The 17,439-nt window shown below is 40.5% G+C and overlaps 1 protein-coding gene across 1 annotated transcript in view; it reads left to right on the top strand.

Moving 5' to 3' along the window:
• The first annotated feature begins 7,337 nt into the window (after positions 1-7,337).
• Positions 7,338-17,439, top strand: part of FAM117B (family with sequence similarity 117 member B) — a 103,578-nt gene continuing 93,476 nt past the window's right edge. Inside the window, exon 1 of the mRNA XM_051983766.1 lies at positions 7,338-8,059. Within this exon, the coding sequence (XP_051839726.1) occupies positions 7,423-8,059 (637 nt within the window). The 5' untranslated portion in view covers positions 7,338-7,422. The remainder of the gene's footprint in view (positions 8,060-17,439) is intronic.

Below are 17,439 nucleotides of genomic sequence, written 5' to 3'. Positions count from 1 at the left end.
TCTTTCCTGAAGTCCTTATCTGAGATGGAAAATTGTTATACTCTTACGTTTTTGTAGGTTCTCTTACTCCAGAATTTGTTTAGAGACTTTGATTTAATATTGTTTCCAAGGGAAACTAAGGAAAACTCAGGCAACTTCTTGGCTTTTCCCTGCTATCTTGGCTCTGTACTTCACCTTGAGTCCTTACTCTATAATTTGCATTTTCTTTTTATATGGCTTTTTCTACTCAAACACCTCCTCCCACAAAAAACAATAAAAGACCTCCATCCCATAAGTATATTTATCTTAATTCACAGATGGAATGAGTCTAAAAAGATGTCTTATTCTGTATCTCTAGTCCATCCCTTTTCCTCCAAGAGGTAGGAAACATACGTCATCATTCTTCTAGAAACATAGTAAATGAAAGTTCTTAATTCCTTTAACCCAGGATCATCATATGGTTTTACTCTTATCTTATCCTTACTCTCTTCACTTGTTGAATCCCTTAAAGAATATTTAAAATGCCACTTCTTGCAAGAAGTCTTTCATAATCCTCCATTTGGAAATATTCTTCTCCTTCTGCCCTTAGCTAGCCCTTTGCTTTATAATTCTCTAGTGCACTAAAAAATTACATAATATATATCTTGGGGTCTTATCTCCCCATGATACTATAAGCACAGTAAAAACAGGGATCATGTCTATATTTTTTATTTCCCCCCAACCCGGAACAATGTTCTCTCTATATTAGATGCTTAATATAATCACTGTTTAGTAATCTGTATTAGATGCTTAATATAACCACTGGGTAGTAATCTGCTGCTTTACTTTATCATTACAGATAATCAGTAGCCTTATTTGATCAAGGAGTTGTTCATTAGAGGAATAGTAAGAGATTGGTCAGAAGTAGAATTTGGAACCTAATTATGCAATGTCTTGAATGTTAGGCTGAATTTGTATTTTATTCTTTAAACAAGGAGCCACTGAGTGCTCTTAAATAAAGGAGTAATCAGGAAAACAATTTTTATAAGAAAATTAAGTTAGTCCCATAAAATAAGTAGAAATTGAAAGCAAGAAAACCAGTTAGGAATCAGTCTGCATTTATAATTAGACACTAGGACAGTATACATGAGCTTAGTTTCTCAAGCCCTAATAATAGAATGTAATATTTCTGCTCCCCTTATTCTGTAGAAGAAAAAAATATTTTTAAAAAGTCCTCTGGGACCCTGTCAAAATTTTCACCATGTAACTGATTTCTGTAGAGGATCATTAGGCACAAGCTTATTACCTAGAACCTCTCTCTCTCTCTTTTCAATTCAACAACTTTCAGCATTTATTAAGCATCTAATACATTCAAGGCACTGTGCTAGGGACTGGGGTTACAAAGACAAGGATGAAACAGTCCCTACTCTCAAGGGCTTTACATCCTCCTATGAGGGAATACAAGAGGAAAGATAGTAAAACCTAAGTAAGTTGAAAGCGGGGGAAGGGTATTTAGGGTAAATCAGCCAGTGTCATCTAAGACTTGAAAGAAGCTAAAGATTCTGAGAAGCAGAATGGGAGGAGGAAGTGTTTTCTGAGCATAGACACTGTGAGAAAGCCCAGAGGTAAGAGACTGAATTTTTGAATCTGGGGAACATTTAAGGAGCTGGTTTGGTTTGACAGTAAAGTTCACATAGAGGAATCAAATGGAATAAGTCTGCAAAGATAGGAGTTAATCAGAGGGGGAACTTTAAAAGCAGGGCTGTGAATATATATTTTATTTTGAAAGAGGGAGTCACTCAAAATTTTTGAGTGGGGGATTATGATGGTTAGATTTTGTTTTAGAAATAATTTGGCACCTATGTAAAGAATATAACAAAGAAGTGTGAGACTGGAAACTATGGAACTGATTAAGAGACTTTAGGTTATAGTTGGCTGTTTCAATGTTAATTAGTTGGTCCAAGGGCAAGGCGTAAAAGGGGATGAAATTCAAATCATTTTGTCATTATACTGTTTTAGCTTGTTTTTAATTCTGTTTTTTTCTCTCAAAGACAGCAACTTAAAAAAATTTTTTTTCAATAGTATTTTATTTTCCAAATACATGTAAAGATAGTTTTCAGCATTCATTTTTCTAAGACTTGGTGTTCAATTTTTCTCTCTTTCCTCCTTTCTCTCCCCTTTCCCTAAGACAGCAAGCAATCTGATATTGGTTATATATGTACAATTCTTTTAGACATATTCCCATATTTGTCATGTTGTGAAAAAAAATCAGAGCAAGAAGGAAAAAAACCATAAGAAAAAATCAAACAAAAAATGAAAATACTATCCTTCAAGATATATTTAGTCTCCATAGTTCTCTCTGGATGTAGACAGCATTTTCACCCCAAGAGACTAACTTTCTACCTCAATACTATATAACTTTTCAGTTTTTACAAGCTACCTTCTCTTGCCCTATTTCAGAGAAGGAATACTGTGGTGCTAAAAGAAGTGAACAAAATTCCTTTAGAAAAATCTATAAAGACTTTGATGAACTGATATAAAAAGCAGAACCAGTACAACATCATACATATTAACAATATTGTACAATAATCAACTGTGATTGGCTTAGCTATTCTCAACAATAAAATGATTTAAGACAATTCCGTTAATGAAAGATGCTTTCCACTTCCAGAGAGAGAACTAATGAAGCCTGGATGCAGATCAAAGCATACTATTTTTCACTTTTAATTTTTTATGGATTTTTTGGGCTCTATTTTCTATTATGTCTCAGATGGAAAGATGTTTTACATGATTGTACATGTATAACATATCAAGGCTTTTTTTTTTAAAGGGGTTGGGGAGGGAAAGAAAATTTGGAATTCAAAAATTTAAAAAGCAAATGTTAAAAATTGTATTTACATGTAATCGAGGGAAAAAACATATAACATCAACAAAAATAAGAATGAGAAGTTAGAAGAGTCCATTAAAGGGTAATTTCTGAGAAAAGTTTCAGTAGCTAAGTAGATGACAGAGTAGAATCATTAGATGTAGATCAGTTTTTCAAAAAGTTTGACCTTGAAGAGATAAAAATAGACAATAAATCAAGATGGTTGAAGTCTCATGGAAAAATGTTAAGGTTGAAAAAACGAACATATTTATAAGCAAATGAGAAAGTAGTGAAGGAGAGAATTTTAAAAAGGGAAAGAACCCTTGGCCCAGATTAAGATCTCCAGTACTCAACTGGACCCCCTCAGGAGGATGAAAAAATATATGATTTATATTTTTGTAGCATGCTTCTGATTGGTGTTCTTGTCTTTTGGTCTCTCTTCTATTCATCAGATTTCATTTTTATTCCTTTACTTAAGCCTCTTCAATATAGCAACCTATCAAGTTACATTTCCTTAGCCTATGCCCTCCATAATTTGACATCTTATCTTTCCAGATTTAATTTACCTCACCCACCAATAGCTCATACTATTCTCATCTGGTACCCTTCATTTTCATGTAGAAATCTTAGTGGAAAAGGCACTGGATACAACCAGAAGACCTGGGATTAAATTCCAGCTCTGTGATTTACTGTGACTAGACAAGTCACTTGAGATTCTTATCTGTAAATTGGAGATAAAACTGCTTACTTCATTGTGTTATGATGCTGAGCTGATGAAAGATTGAGTTCTGTGAAGTTTAGAGCACTATGTAAATGTCCCTTGCAATATTACTGTAAGGTGAGTCTTGCTAAATTGAAATCAGAGTAAGGGTCTAAACCCAGTCACTGGCCTGGGGGAAATCACTTGCTCTTCCCAGCCTGAGTTTTCTATATTACCTCCAAAGTTTAAATCTGTGATATCTTCCAGGGTGCACTGCAATTTCTATTTTTTTCATCAAATCTTCTCAACTTCATTTGGCCTTGTATCACACTGCACTTTATACCCCATATGGTTATTATTGCAGAAATGTTATTCCATATCTGTCATGGTGACAGAAGCCACAGCTTCTTAGCTTATAGAATAGTTAAAGCCAACCTTGGATCCTAAAGATCTGGCTTGGCAGCCTGCCTCAGGTAGCATACTTTTTGTATGACACTGGGTCACTTGACCTCTTTGGGCTCTGGGTAACCATCATTTAAACTGCAGAGGAAGCACCAGTCAGCACTGGTAAGTGTCCTTATCTAGTAATTCCCTATTAAATGTGATTACAGGTCCTGACATCATTCAGATATATAGAATATTGTATTTTTCCTACAAGATTGATGTTCCCTGAGAATAAGGACAGTCTCTTACTTTGTATCCTTGCCCTTCTCCCATTTATTATCATTCTTTTCACATAGTAAGGACTTAGTTAAATATTAAATATATCAAGGGTATGTAGTACGTAAATCACCATACCAGACAACGATGATACTAAATTCAGTAAGGTGTCCTCCTGACCTTGTCTTACGATCTGCTGGTGAAAACGAATCTTTATATCTGTGCATATTATTTACCAAAATACTCGAATAATTTGCCAGGGTAACCAATAATTATGTACATTCATATTGATCAATTGAGTCAACAGTCTCTAAGCATCTTATATCTATCTGCTCAGTTTGCTGATGGCTACAAAATTTTTAAATTTGGAATCTTGCAGAGAATGCCATAGTGGCAAGAACATCAACAATCAAGAAATGGGGTAGCATTTTACCATTTAGGGTCAAAATATATTTATCCTTACGTATAAACTTATCACCTGCTTATATATTATGACCTTTCAGATGGAATGTAAGATTTTTGAGGACAGGGTCTATTTTATTTTTTGTATCCTAAAACCTTGCTTAGTGCCTTGACGTATTTTCTTTCTGCTACAACTTAGGGTTTTATTTTTCAGAGTCACCCTAGTGTGGAAATTCTGTGCACCATTACTGATTGGTCTTTACCTTATAGACTCTAGGAGAGCTGCTTGATGACTTGTCAAGAAGTTAGCTGCATTAGAGGTTAAATTTAACTTAAACTAGTGAGTCTTAACTCTGAGACCCATTATTTTATCTACTTGTATAAAATAGAAACAGATTTCTATCCTTTAATATTGACTTAGAAAACCACAAATTAACATTGTTTACCTTGTATCATATTTTTATGTCTTTTGTTAAACATTTCCCACTTACATTTTAGTCTGATTCAGGCTGCACTGAGAGTTCTGTGAGCTGCTTAGAACCTTTGACACCTCTACAGTATGCCATGCTTTCACTTTGTGCATGAAAGGCCTTTAATATTTGTTGGATGGTACTGAACACATACAGTTAGAAGTTTGGATTAGATGATCTTTTATGTACCCCAGAAACTTCACGATTCCATGAAATCCAAGGGAAGAGGTGAGATTTAATTTAAAGGGAGAGTTTTAGGGTATTGTTTTGTCTGTCAGGCCTTCAGAAATATTGGCCAATGTCTTACATCACCTACTAAGTGGACTTGTGGGACCAGAAGCATTTATGGGGTCATAATCAGTAATCATTAAATACCTATTATGCACCATAAGCTTGAAAAATGAAAGCCCCTTCAGTCACTGATGTCATTTTATCAGAAAGTCCTTGTGTATACATAAAATAAAATTGAGGTTATTTGGCATGGAGAAAAAAGGAACTTAAAATATTTAATAAGAGCTTTAGGTATGACTTGTCTAATCACACAGAGAATAAGTGACCAAGCTGCAATTTAATCTCAGCTCTTCTGACTACATTTCATTATGATTTGCACAAGGGAATGAAGGACACCAGGTTTAGAGAATAGATTGAGCAAAGGAACAGAGACAAAATGATGCCATTTGAGGTGGGGTTTGAGGGGAATTAGGAAATTAAAAAAATAAAGGAGGTAATGGAATGCATTCCAGGAATGGAGGAAAAACACAGATTGGAGATAGAATGTTGTAAGAAAAAGCAAGGTTGGTTTGGCGGAATTTTAGGGTATGTGATGGAGAACAACATATATAATCCTGTAAAGATAGGTTGGATCCTAATTATGTGTTTTAAATGCCAAATAGTAGAGTTTATATTAGAGCTAAGAAGGAAGCCATGGAAGTTCATTGAGCAAGGCAAGTAACAAAATCTGCTTAGAGTATTACTAGAAGAGCTGGGTGGAAGTCAGATTGAAAAGTTGAGAGACAAGAGGATGGAAGCCATTACAAGGGCAGAGGTGGGGTGACAATGGCCCGACCTAGGGTGATTAATGCCCTCGTGGGAGGCAGAAGATGTATTCTAGAGACTAGTAAAGGCACAGTGCACAGATTTGGCCACCGGAGAGGAAGCAGGCGGCTTTGAGATCGAACTTTGAGCACACGAATAGGGAAGGGAAACAAGGCACTTGGATGGAGAGAAGCAGAGCAACTCTCTTTGGGACCTGTTGAGGTTGGGATATGGCATTCAGTGGGAATGTCAACTTGGGCACAACCCTGAGGCGGCGACAAAGAGGAAAAAAACACACAAAAGATGCTCCGAAGGGGTCACCTAGTCTAACCCCTTGGTTTACAAACGGGGAAACTGAGGTCCCACGAGTGCAGTGACTGCAGAGGGCAAGGCAGGGCTATTGCACCACCTGCAGCAGTCTCCCTTTTATCTCAATCAGTCCTTTGTATTGTTTTGAAGACAGCCTGGTAGACGTCTGGGTGGGGTGGGGAGCCCCTGGAGGGGCCGGGTCCCATGCGCTCAGGAAGGGTAGGGCTAGGCCTTGATCGTGGGTGCTTTTTCCCCACCTCCCTGTATTTCCCCCTTTTTCCCCCTCCCCCCCAGGAAGGGGTAGAGCAGCTGCGCCGGGTACACCCACCCTCCTCCCCTCAGGGAGGCCCCGCCCCCGCTCCCAACAGAGTCAAGACAGATTTGTCTTTTCTTTGCACCCTTTATCCCATACCCTCTCCCACCCTGGCCAGTCTCCATCAGACCCCCAGCCCGGGCGCCCCCGCACTGGCCAGGAGAAGCGACACAAGGCGCGTGCGTACACACTCACACACATACACACATTCCCGCACTACTAGGCTCTGGGAGGCGGGGCGATGGCGGGAGGAGGGAGGAGGAAAAGGGGCGGGCCCGGCCTCCCCGCCTGCCTCCGACAGCCAACAGGCTGCTAGAGGATGCCCCGGTCTCTTTAAGGCCGCGGGACCCTCGGCCCAAGCTACACGGCGACCAATCGGCGCGGCCGAGGGGCCCCAGCGCGGCTGACGCGGCGCCAATCGGCGGCCGTGGGGGGCGGGGGCAGCTCCGGAGACACTATTGTTGATGAGGAGCGAGGAGCCGCCACCGCCGCCGCGGGAGCAGGAGCAGCAGCAGCAGTAGCAGCAGCGGGAGCAGCAGCTGCGGCGGCAAGAACAGCGGCGGCAGCAGCGGGGGTCGCAGCGGCTGCACCGACTAGGGGCTGCCTGGCCTCCTGCTGTCTGGAAGGGGCCTGGCCCGCGGCCTCAGGGGCCTCGCGGAGCAGCCTCCCCGCCCCCCGCGCTTGCAGCGCGGCCCAGGGAGGGGGCGTCATGTCCCAACGGGTGAGGCGCAATGGGTCCCCCACGCCTGCCGTCCCTCTCGGCGGAGGCGCGGGCACCGCGTCCAGCTCCGGCCCCGGGGGCGCCCCCGGGAGCCGCCTGCAGCCCATGAGGGCCACTGTGCCGTTCCAGCTGAAGCAGCAGCAGCAGCAGCAGCAACATGGCAGCCCCACGCGGAGCGGCGGCGGCAGCGGGGGTAACAACAACGGCAGCGGCGGCAGTTCTGGACCCCCGGGAAGCGGCGGCGGCGGAGGAGGTGGTGGCGGCGTCAACGTCCCGCGCACCTCCTCGCGCAGCACGAGCCCCACGCGCGCCGGCGCCGGCGGGCCCAGCGCTCGCGCCAGCCCCACGGTCGCCACGCAGACGGGCGCGCCCCCGACGTCCACGCGGGGTACCAGCCCCACGCGGGGCGCGAGCGCGCGGGGCAGCCCTCCCCGCTCTCAGCCCCCGCCCCCACAGCCGCTCCTGGGAACCGTCTCGTCCCCTTGCTCGTCCCCCATCCATCTTTTGCCGAGCGACGCCAGCGCGTCCCCTGCAGCTGCCCGGGTCCGACACCCGAGGCGATCCCCGGAGCAGAGCCGCAGTTCCCCGGAGAGGAGGAGCCCCAGCTCTCCGGTCTGCAAAGCTGGTAGGTGCCGGAGGAGGCGCTGCGGGGAGGCCGGGGGCGGGGCGGGGCGTGCGTGCGGGGATGTACCCGCGCGGAGCGTGGAGCATTAAGCCTGCCCTGGGCGCCCGGTGGCGTGGGCTTCGCGCGGCCGTGGCGGTTGGGGGCGGGGTTAGGGCGGCCTCCAGCTTGCTCGTGCTGCTCCGTGGGCGGGGGCCGCCAGCTGTTGACCCCGCCCCCGACCAATCCTAGCCGTATGCCCACCCCCATCCCCCCACTTTCTTTTTTTTTGCGGGGGGTGGGGGGGGGACGACAATGGTTCCATTGAACTGGAGTCCACCATGTGCCGGTTTGCTGGGAGGGGGCATGCCTGTGCCATCAGCTTGCCCAGATTTTCGTTAATCAATAAACCGGGAGGTTTGTCACTCTTATGAAGTAGTGTCTCCGTTGTTTGTTAAACATCTCTTTCTTTTCTAGGGAAAACAAACAAAAAAAGCAACGGAAACCATTCGAATGTGGACCAAAGAGAAAGGGTGGGCTTGTTTAGTGAAGTGGTTAAGTGCCTGTTGCTTCTTTGCTCCCCCCCAAAAAAAGCCTGTATCCAATTCAGAGAGCTCAACAGCCCTCCTTGCAAACTTTAATTCCTGTAGAACAGGGATTTTTAATCGGGATCTGTGAACCTGTTTTTGAAAAAGTTTTTTCGTAACGATCTCAAAAGACATAGTTTCCTTTGTAATATATTTTTTGCATCTAAAAGCTTTATGCTTTATGGTGTAAGAAAAGGTTATGAATTTCTGGGATTCTAGAAAGCTTGAAAGTCGTTGAACTAACTTAGTTTTGTTACTTATTGATGTCAGCAGAAGATAAGATGCAGGATTTTTTTTTTTTTTAAGGGTAGTTCTTTTCCTATTAGGATTATTGATATATTTGTAAAAGGAAACATTTTTATATTAGATAAATAAAACATTTAGCCACTTGGAGGAGCTTTAAGAAACTGCATTTCTTAAAACCAAGCAGATATTGGCTAAAATTGTTTAGGACAGGGACATCTGCATTCAGAATCAAGCGTAGCAGAGTGTATTTGTGTTTGTAATGATAGAAGTGTTTTTGGAATATAAAAGTTGTGTGTCTGAGAATTTGTTATTTTGGTTCACTAATCAGATTCATATTTTAAGAACATTTCAGTGTTCAGAAACATGTTTCTTTCAATTAATAGATTACTGTTTTTCAGGGTTGGAACCTGTCCTTGGAAAAGAACAACAATAGGCATGGGTTGTAGGTATTGTCATATGAATAGTTGATAGAAATGTACAAAGAAGAGGAACTTTAGAAGAGACTGAAATGGTAGTATCTGAAAAGGGCTAGATTGTTGTCTGGTTACTTCCTTGTTAGAGTTTAGTGGAAACTGGGAGGGGTACTTTTTAGCTATTTGGTTGTACTGCCTATATGTTTTTGTTATCTTACTTCCTGGGATTTCACATTGAAAATAGAAATTTTTGTCAATCAGGTAAACATTAAGAGCCCTCTATGTGCCAGGCACCAGGCTAAGTGCTGGTGGTTTAAAAAAAAAAAAAAAAAAAAAAAAAAAAAGATAGTCTCTGTTCTTAAAAAGTTTACAGTCTAATGGGGGAGATGAAGTACAAATAAATTTATACAAGAGCAAGCTAAATATTGGATAAATAAGAAATAATTAATAGAAGGAAGGCATTGTGTAGAATGTGGGATTTTAGTTGGGACTTAAAGGAATCTAGAAAAACCAGAAGGCAAAGATGGGGAAGGAGAACATTTCATTCAGCACAGGGGAAGCTGGAGAAAATGCCAGGAGCTGAGAGACAGAGGGCCTTGTTAATATAACAGGAGGCCAGTGCCACTTCCTTGAAGAGTAGGTTTGGGGAGGAAAGTGTAAAAAGACTGAAAAGGAGGAGGGGGCTAGAACATGGAGAATTTTGAATGCCAAACAGAACATTTTATCTTTGTCCCTGGAGGCAATGGAGCAGATTGTCTGGGAGTAGAAGAGACTGGAATAGGCAGATATCAGGTCTGAGCTTTAGGAAAAACACAGTGGCTGAATGGAAAAAAGATTGCATTAGGGAGAGACCTGAGGCAGCCCCTATGGCAATGACCCCAATGGGAGATGGTGAGCATCTGCCTACATGGTGGTCTAAAGATGTCTAAAGGTGAAATCCCCAGACCTTAACAACAGTTTGTAATTGGTAAGGGCTCTGCTAGAGGTTTGAGGAGGTGGGGCCATGGGGTTGCCCTCTACAGAAATAGGAGAAAAGATAATGAGTTCTTTTTTAGATGTAGTCTGTAGTCTGTAAATGTAGATGTAATCAAGTTTAAGAACTCCACCATAATCCATTTCTTGAGGTCAGAAAGGTAGTTGAGGATGTTTGAAGCAGGGTTTGAGAATCATCAGCCTGCAGCTGGCAGCTAAGCCCATGGATACCCATGGAGATTACCAAGGGAACTAATGTGCCAAAAGAATGGGACAGAGCCCTGAGAGACCGGGACCTGGAGCAGGACACAGCGAAGGGATAGAGAAGAAGCGGTCAAGAACAGTTCTCTGGGAGAGGCTGCAAGGAGGTCAAGTAGGAAGATGAAGAAACCATTGGGTTTGGCAACTAAGAGAATAGTAACTTCAGAGTGTGGTTTGGTTGGAATTGTAAAGTTTTGATAAGAGTTTAAAAGAGAAAATGAGGCACCCACTGTGGGAAGTTTTATGGAGTTCCGTTCCAAAGGACAGAAGCGATAGTAGGACAATAGCAGAAGTGGAAAGAATGAGTAAGGAAAGGGAGAGATTAAAAATAAGGGAAGAGAGTGGAGATGCTAGAGGGCCAATTTGCTGGAGGTGAGATGAAATGAGATCACTTGTACACAAACAGAGGGGTGAATTCATATGAAATGGGATGAAGGAGGAAAGAATGGAGGAAGGCATCTGAAGAAGGCAGGAGAGGACAGTCAGTGTAAGGAGAGGACAGTCAGTGTAGAGTTGAATAGATTTCACCAACAAGTCAGGATGAAGGGAAGAAAATGACTCTGGGGAGAATATAATCTGAGAGAGAATTGAGTCTGTATTTTCTAAGTTTAGGTGAAGATGTTTTGAAATTCCAAAGAGTTGGAGGATGAGATCTGTTTTTTAGAATATATATATTTTTAGAATATATTTAGAATATAATTAGAATATAAAGTCAGTTCACAGTGTCAGGGAGAAAGATGGAGCTTCTCAGGTAGCCAGCGGCATGATGAAAGGTGACTAGAGAGTTAAATGCCTTTTATTGGAAGGCTCCTCCCATTTCCATTTTAAGAAGAGGAGGAGGTCCTTCAAAACTTTGTACATACTCTTCTCAGTGAGCCCCAAACTGCTTTTGTCATCTGATGTTTCCTACCTCTTTAACATTATAAAGTCTTATATTTTTAGAGCAGAGAGGGATTTAATCTAACTCATTTTATATAGGAGAAAACTGGGGCTCATGGAGTTTGTGACTTGGATAGGCCACACAGTACTAGGCTGCAAAAAGTTTTTCAACTTCATTTATCTCCCCTTTGCTTTCACTCCAGAATAAAATAATCTGCTCAGTAATTCATACTAAAGAAAAAAAAATGCCTGTCCTTCTCTTGTTAAGTTTTTCTTTGGCATACTTTGAGTAGAAATTGTTAGAAATTTTTGGATAGATGTGATACCACTTGCCTTCTTCCCCCAGAAAGAGAGTATAATGTGACTTCCTCCCCTCCTTTAATAGAGATAAAAATTGACTACTGCTCTTTACACTTCAGTTTTCTATTGTCATTCCAGTTTTTGCCCATAAAAAATCTAACAGTGGTCAGGGAATGTAAACGGCTTATTTTCCTGTACAGTTGTATATAACTCACTGGATAACTTGGACCCTAAGTCATTTTGTGCAACACACTGTCCAAGCTGAAGCTTGCCAACCCTGATAAAGTGATTAGTTCTAACCCTTCCTAAGGATTCCAAACCAAAAGTTCTGCTCCCATTATGAAAAGACTGGCAGGAACGATTTGGATCTGGATCTTGTGTTTGTAGCTTTTTGTAGCCCCAGTTTCATCACTTATCAAAGGGAAAGAATAATAATAGCAATATCTATTTCATGGGGTAGTTGAGGGTAAAGCTTAATAAATTTTTATCAGGATGATCAGCAAAACCTCCCTCAGAAAATTGTGTTATAGGTAAAACTTGTCTGATCCCTACCCTACCTTTGCTCCCTATTTTAACTTGGGCCTGGGTGTTGAGAGGACCAGTACCTCTAGTGGGAGGGTCACCAGGCCCTTTTCAGGGTTCCTCATCTACCTTTGCTGTCCACCTTATGCTCGATTCTCACCTGTAACTCCAAGAAGCTGAAGCATTCAGAGCAGCCACATTAACTGCTTTGGCAGACAGGCTGTTACCCAGGTTGAGAGCACCTGATGATCACAAGGCTGTAGGTGTGTTAATGGGGTGTCTACCCCAAGTATGGGAAGACTTTCCCTGGTAGAATGTGCAGGTGAGAACAGCTTGTTGCAAAGGCTGGAGCAGGGGCTGTGGACTTTGGTAAGGCAAGGGAGGATGCCAGTGTTGTCCTTGTATCCTGGGCCATTGTTGCTTCTCTTGACTTTTGTCTTGCCATTGGATTTTGAGGATTTTGGAAGAGAGTGAGACCTATGAGCAATTCCACTTTACTTAAATTCAGTTCACTCATGGGTCAAGACCTAGACTTCTGATGTCTCTGGTCCTCTTCGAAGGACAAACAACAGTAACTTATGCCTAATTATGATACAGAATAATATTGTCATTATATATCTCATTTACTTTTAATTTTATTGAAATACATGCTCACACATGTCTATGTCTTCCTAGTTTTATAGTTTTGCTGCTCATATATATCCCCATGGACAGTAAATGGCCAAACTGGATTGCCCTTTGCTCCTGTCTGCAATATATGGTGTGTTCTTATGACCCTATATTTTAAAGGCTCTTGTTCTTCCATCTACCCTATGATGCTTTACCTTCCCATCATTGCCCATTTTGTAAAACGCAATTCAGATATGTCACCCCCTGTAAGAAACTTCACCAGAGTTTTTTCCCTAGTCTGAATCTCCTCAGATTTCTCATTGCTTTTTGTTTTAATTCTAAGGGACTTCTGTCTAATCTATCTCCTTGCATTGATACCTTGTCTTGAAAGCAGGAACTATCTTTTCTAAACTTTTCGTCTTTCATAGTGCCTCTGGTGTGATGCTGACACTGAATGTGTGCTTAGTAGATGTTTATATTTCTGTTCTGTGTCATGAGAAAACCATCCTGGCATATCACATCTAAGGCTAGGCCCAGGTATGGAGTTGGAGGGCCATTTACAAGTTTTGTTTCCAGAGGAAATCCTGACCTAGATGCCCCTGAGAACTAGAATGATGGGACTGAGATGTCCAAGTCGCTGTGTTGGGATGGCCACAGGGCCCTGTCACTTTCACTTTCGGAAGGGCCTGGGATCACCCTCAGCCCTGGGGGGAACTCCTTGCACCTTCCCTAGTAGGATGGCCCTCACAGCCCCCTGGTCATTTCTTCTCCTTCCTCATCCCCTCAGCTGGCTTATCTGTTGTCATTCTTCTCTGTTGGCCTTCATTCTGTGCCCCATGGGCCCTTCTTTGAGAGGCCTCTCCTCTTCCTCTCATTGATAGACTTGGGTTCTCAGAATGTGTGTCTTGCACAGACAGTGCTAGTGGACATCAAATTGGGCCCAGAATTAAGCTGGAGGACTAGAGCCCAGTTGGATTGCCATCAAGCTATGACAAACTTCCTTTAAAGGGACCCACCCTTCTCTCAGAAACAAAAGCCCATTAGTCTTCCGTTGGGAACATGGAACAGTAGTTTCTAAAGACTTAAAACAGTTTTTTACCTATGAGTTTTTTTAAAAGAGAAAAAACAGTGTGTGAGCCTTTTATCCTTAGTGCCTTTTACTTTAATGCTCTGGTTATATTATTCTAGGTGTAAAGCCTTTTGAATTTTTTGTATTTTCAAATGTCACACTGTAAAAAAGTAAGATAATAACAGCATATTGTCCCTAATTTTTTCCCATATTTCACGTGGGAGTTTTTTGTTTGGATAATTCACTGTAATTTACATGAGGATTTTTTTTTATTGATAATTTTTGTCTTTATATCACCCATCGCTATCATTTCCAGATATTTAATTTTCCTCCCTCAGGGTTTCTTTGTATCAAAGAATTAAAAAAAGAAAAACAGGGACAAAAATTCAAAAGTCATCACATGTGAGACTGACATAGCATTACATACCCATAATCACTTTTGTGAACAAGTACTCCATGAGGCTGATGCATAGAGTTAACTTTTAGATTCAAGGGACCCCAAGACTAGAGAAGTGGGTGCTTAACAATAAAAATACAATACAATATATAGATAATGTTAATTTTTTTGTTTTCTGAAGCGATATGTTGTCCTATTTATGAGTTTGGCATCACTGCTCTAGTCAAGCTGATATTCTGGAGAGCAAGGAATTACCTTGGCAACATTTCTGATAAGTCGTCATTTAGTGCCTGTTGGAAGACTTTCTATACAAGAAAATCCTCAAGTTGAATATGTCCTAAAGTAGTCTATTCATCTTTTGTATGCTTTTAATTTCTCTTTAAAAAAAAAAACTTATTTTCAAAATACATGCACAGATAGTTTTCAACATTCAACCTTGTAAAAACTTTGTTGTTTCAAAATTTTTTTCTCCCTCCCTTCCCGCTGCCCTCTTTCCCTAGACAATAAGTAATACAATATAGGTTAAACCATGTTCATTTCTTCACATCAATAATTATCATGCTGAATGAGAAAAATCAGATCAAAAATGAAAAAAAAAGCCAACAACAAAAAAGATGAAAATACTATGTTGTCATCTACATTTAGTCTTCATGATCCTTTGTAGATATAGATAGCTCTCTCCTTCACAAGTCTATTGAAATTCATCTGAATCACTTCATTGTTGAAAAGAGCCACATCCATCACAGTTGATCGTTACATAGTCTTGTTGCTGTGTACAATATTCTTTTGGTTCTACTCACTTCACTCAGCATCAATTCATCTAAGTCTCTCCAGGCTTCCCTGAAATCATCCTGCTTATGATTTTCCCCCCCCCAGGTCTCTGGGAATATAGCACAGTTTTTTTTTTTTAATAGCTTTTTATTTACAAGTTATATGCATGGGTAATTTTTCAGTATTGACAATTGCAAAACCTTTTGTTCCAGCTTTTCCCCTCCTCTCCACCCCTTCACCCAGATGGCAGGTTGACCAATACATTTAAATATGTTAGAGTATAAGTTAAATACAATATATGTATACATGTCTGTACAGTTATTTTGCTGTACAAAAAGAATCGGATTTTGAAATAGTGTACAATTAGCCTGTGAAGGAAATAAAAACTGTAAGTGTACAAAAATAGAGGGATTGGGAATTCTATGTAATTGTTCATAGTCATCTCCCAGAGTTCTTTCGCTGGTTGTAGCTGGTTCAATTCATTACTGCTCTATTGGAATTGATTTGGTTCATTCTCATTGTTGAAGATGGCCACATCCATCAGAATTGATCATCATATAGTATTGTTGTTGAAATATATAATGATCTCCTGGTCCTGCTCATTTCCCTCTTGTTGATCATTTCTTATAGAATATTCCATATCATTTACATATATAACTTATTTAGTCATTCCCAACTGATGGGCATCCACTCATTTTCCAATTCCTTGCCACTACAAAAAGGGCTGCCATAAACATTTTTGTGCTTCTAATTTTTAGGAAGTTCCTTATTTTGATTCCAAATCTGCAATTGGGGTTAAGTGATTTGCCCAGGGTCACAAAGCCAGAAAGTGTCTGAGATCAGATTTGAACTCAGGTCCTCCTGACTTCAGGGCTGGTGCCTATTGCACCACCTCCCTGCCCCTAGACTTTTCTAAAATCAACCAGCTCATTATTTCTTATAGAACAATATAATACTGTATTACATTCATATATCATAACTTTTTTTAGCCATTCCCCAACTTAGAGAACATTAGATTTTGAGGAATGGCTAAACCAGTTATACTTTATTTCTATTCCATATTTTACATATTGTAAAATGGACTTTTTACATATTGTCTTCCTCTATTAGAATAGTAGCTCTTCAAAAGCAAGGGATGTTTTTATTTATTTATTTTTTTGGACTTATTTTAGTATTTGGGATTATCAACAGTAGTACCTTTAGTAAACCATTAATCCTCCTTGACTTGAAAAGTATAAAACCAATAATTTGTTGTATGAGTCATCCAAAGAAGAGTTTAAGTTTGGTGTTAAGCCATTGAGTGACTTAATTTTTTATTGTGGGAACCATGGAAGATTGGTAAGGTTTATGGGGAGAATACTTAAAACTGATGAAATCATGGATTCTTGAATTAGATTCATATTAGGATAGTTGGTTATAGCTAGAAGGTACCTTTTATCTAATCCAGTTCCTTCATATTACCAATAAGGAAATAAGACAATGGGTCATATTGGACAAGTAGCCAGAGCCAAGGCAGCTCAAACTTTATTTGTATAATTTGGCATTGCCTGTTAAATGTATAAGAATCTGGAGTTTGACATGTGGACTGGACTGCTTCAGTTTTACACCCTTGACAATAACATTGTTGACAAGTAATTTCTACAATTTGTATTTTAAGTAGGGTATCTGAAAATTGAAATTAATACCCTTGTTTGTAGTTCCTCTTTTGTTTTTAGATCAGTGACCTTATTTGTAAGCTATGAATGATTTTAGGTTATGACTTTTCCTTTCATTAGAGTGAGCCATTGTTTTTTGGCCTTGTTAAAATATCTGAAGGAGTGATAGGGGCTTTTGGTGTGCTCATTCTTTTTAATGAAAATTAATATTCAGGTATAGTAATGAGAACACCTTAACTGTGTTTTTAGAAATCCTGTGCTATATATATATATTTTTTTTTTTACAAACTCATTAATAAAAATTGAGACAGTGTACTATAGAGGAAGGGAAAATGTATTTGGAGCCCATGCAACCTCAGCTTTATAAAAGAGTCTGTCTCTTAAAATTCTAGCTGGCTGTGACTGTGGGCTTCACATTTATCCTTTTTGAGCCTGTATTTCCTCTTATTTGTGTTACTTATGTTTGTTTTATCAACTTTAAAATGGGGATATTCATGCTACTTAAGTCACTTGGGTGGTGTGAAGAGTTTTTTAAACATGAAAACCATAAAAATGTTCAGTATTGTTATTAGAACTGCTCTTTTTCAAAATTAAGTGAATTACTCATTGAATATTTTGACTATGCATATATATATATATATATATATATAGATATATAGATATCTACATGCTGGAAACCAATCTATCCTCTAACCAGCTCCCCAAATAGTCTGTCTAAAGCAT

Source organism: Antechinus flavipes, chromosome 3 (genome assembly GCF_016432865.1).
Source record: "Antechinus flavipes isolate AdamAnt ecotype Samford, QLD, Australia chromosome 3, AdamAnt_v2, whole genome shotgun sequence".
Taxonomy (NCBI): Eukaryota; Metazoa; Chordata; class Mammalia; order Dasyuromorphia; family Dasyuridae; genus Antechinus; species Antechinus flavipes.
This window is presented reverse-complemented; position numbering and strand designations above follow the sequence as displayed.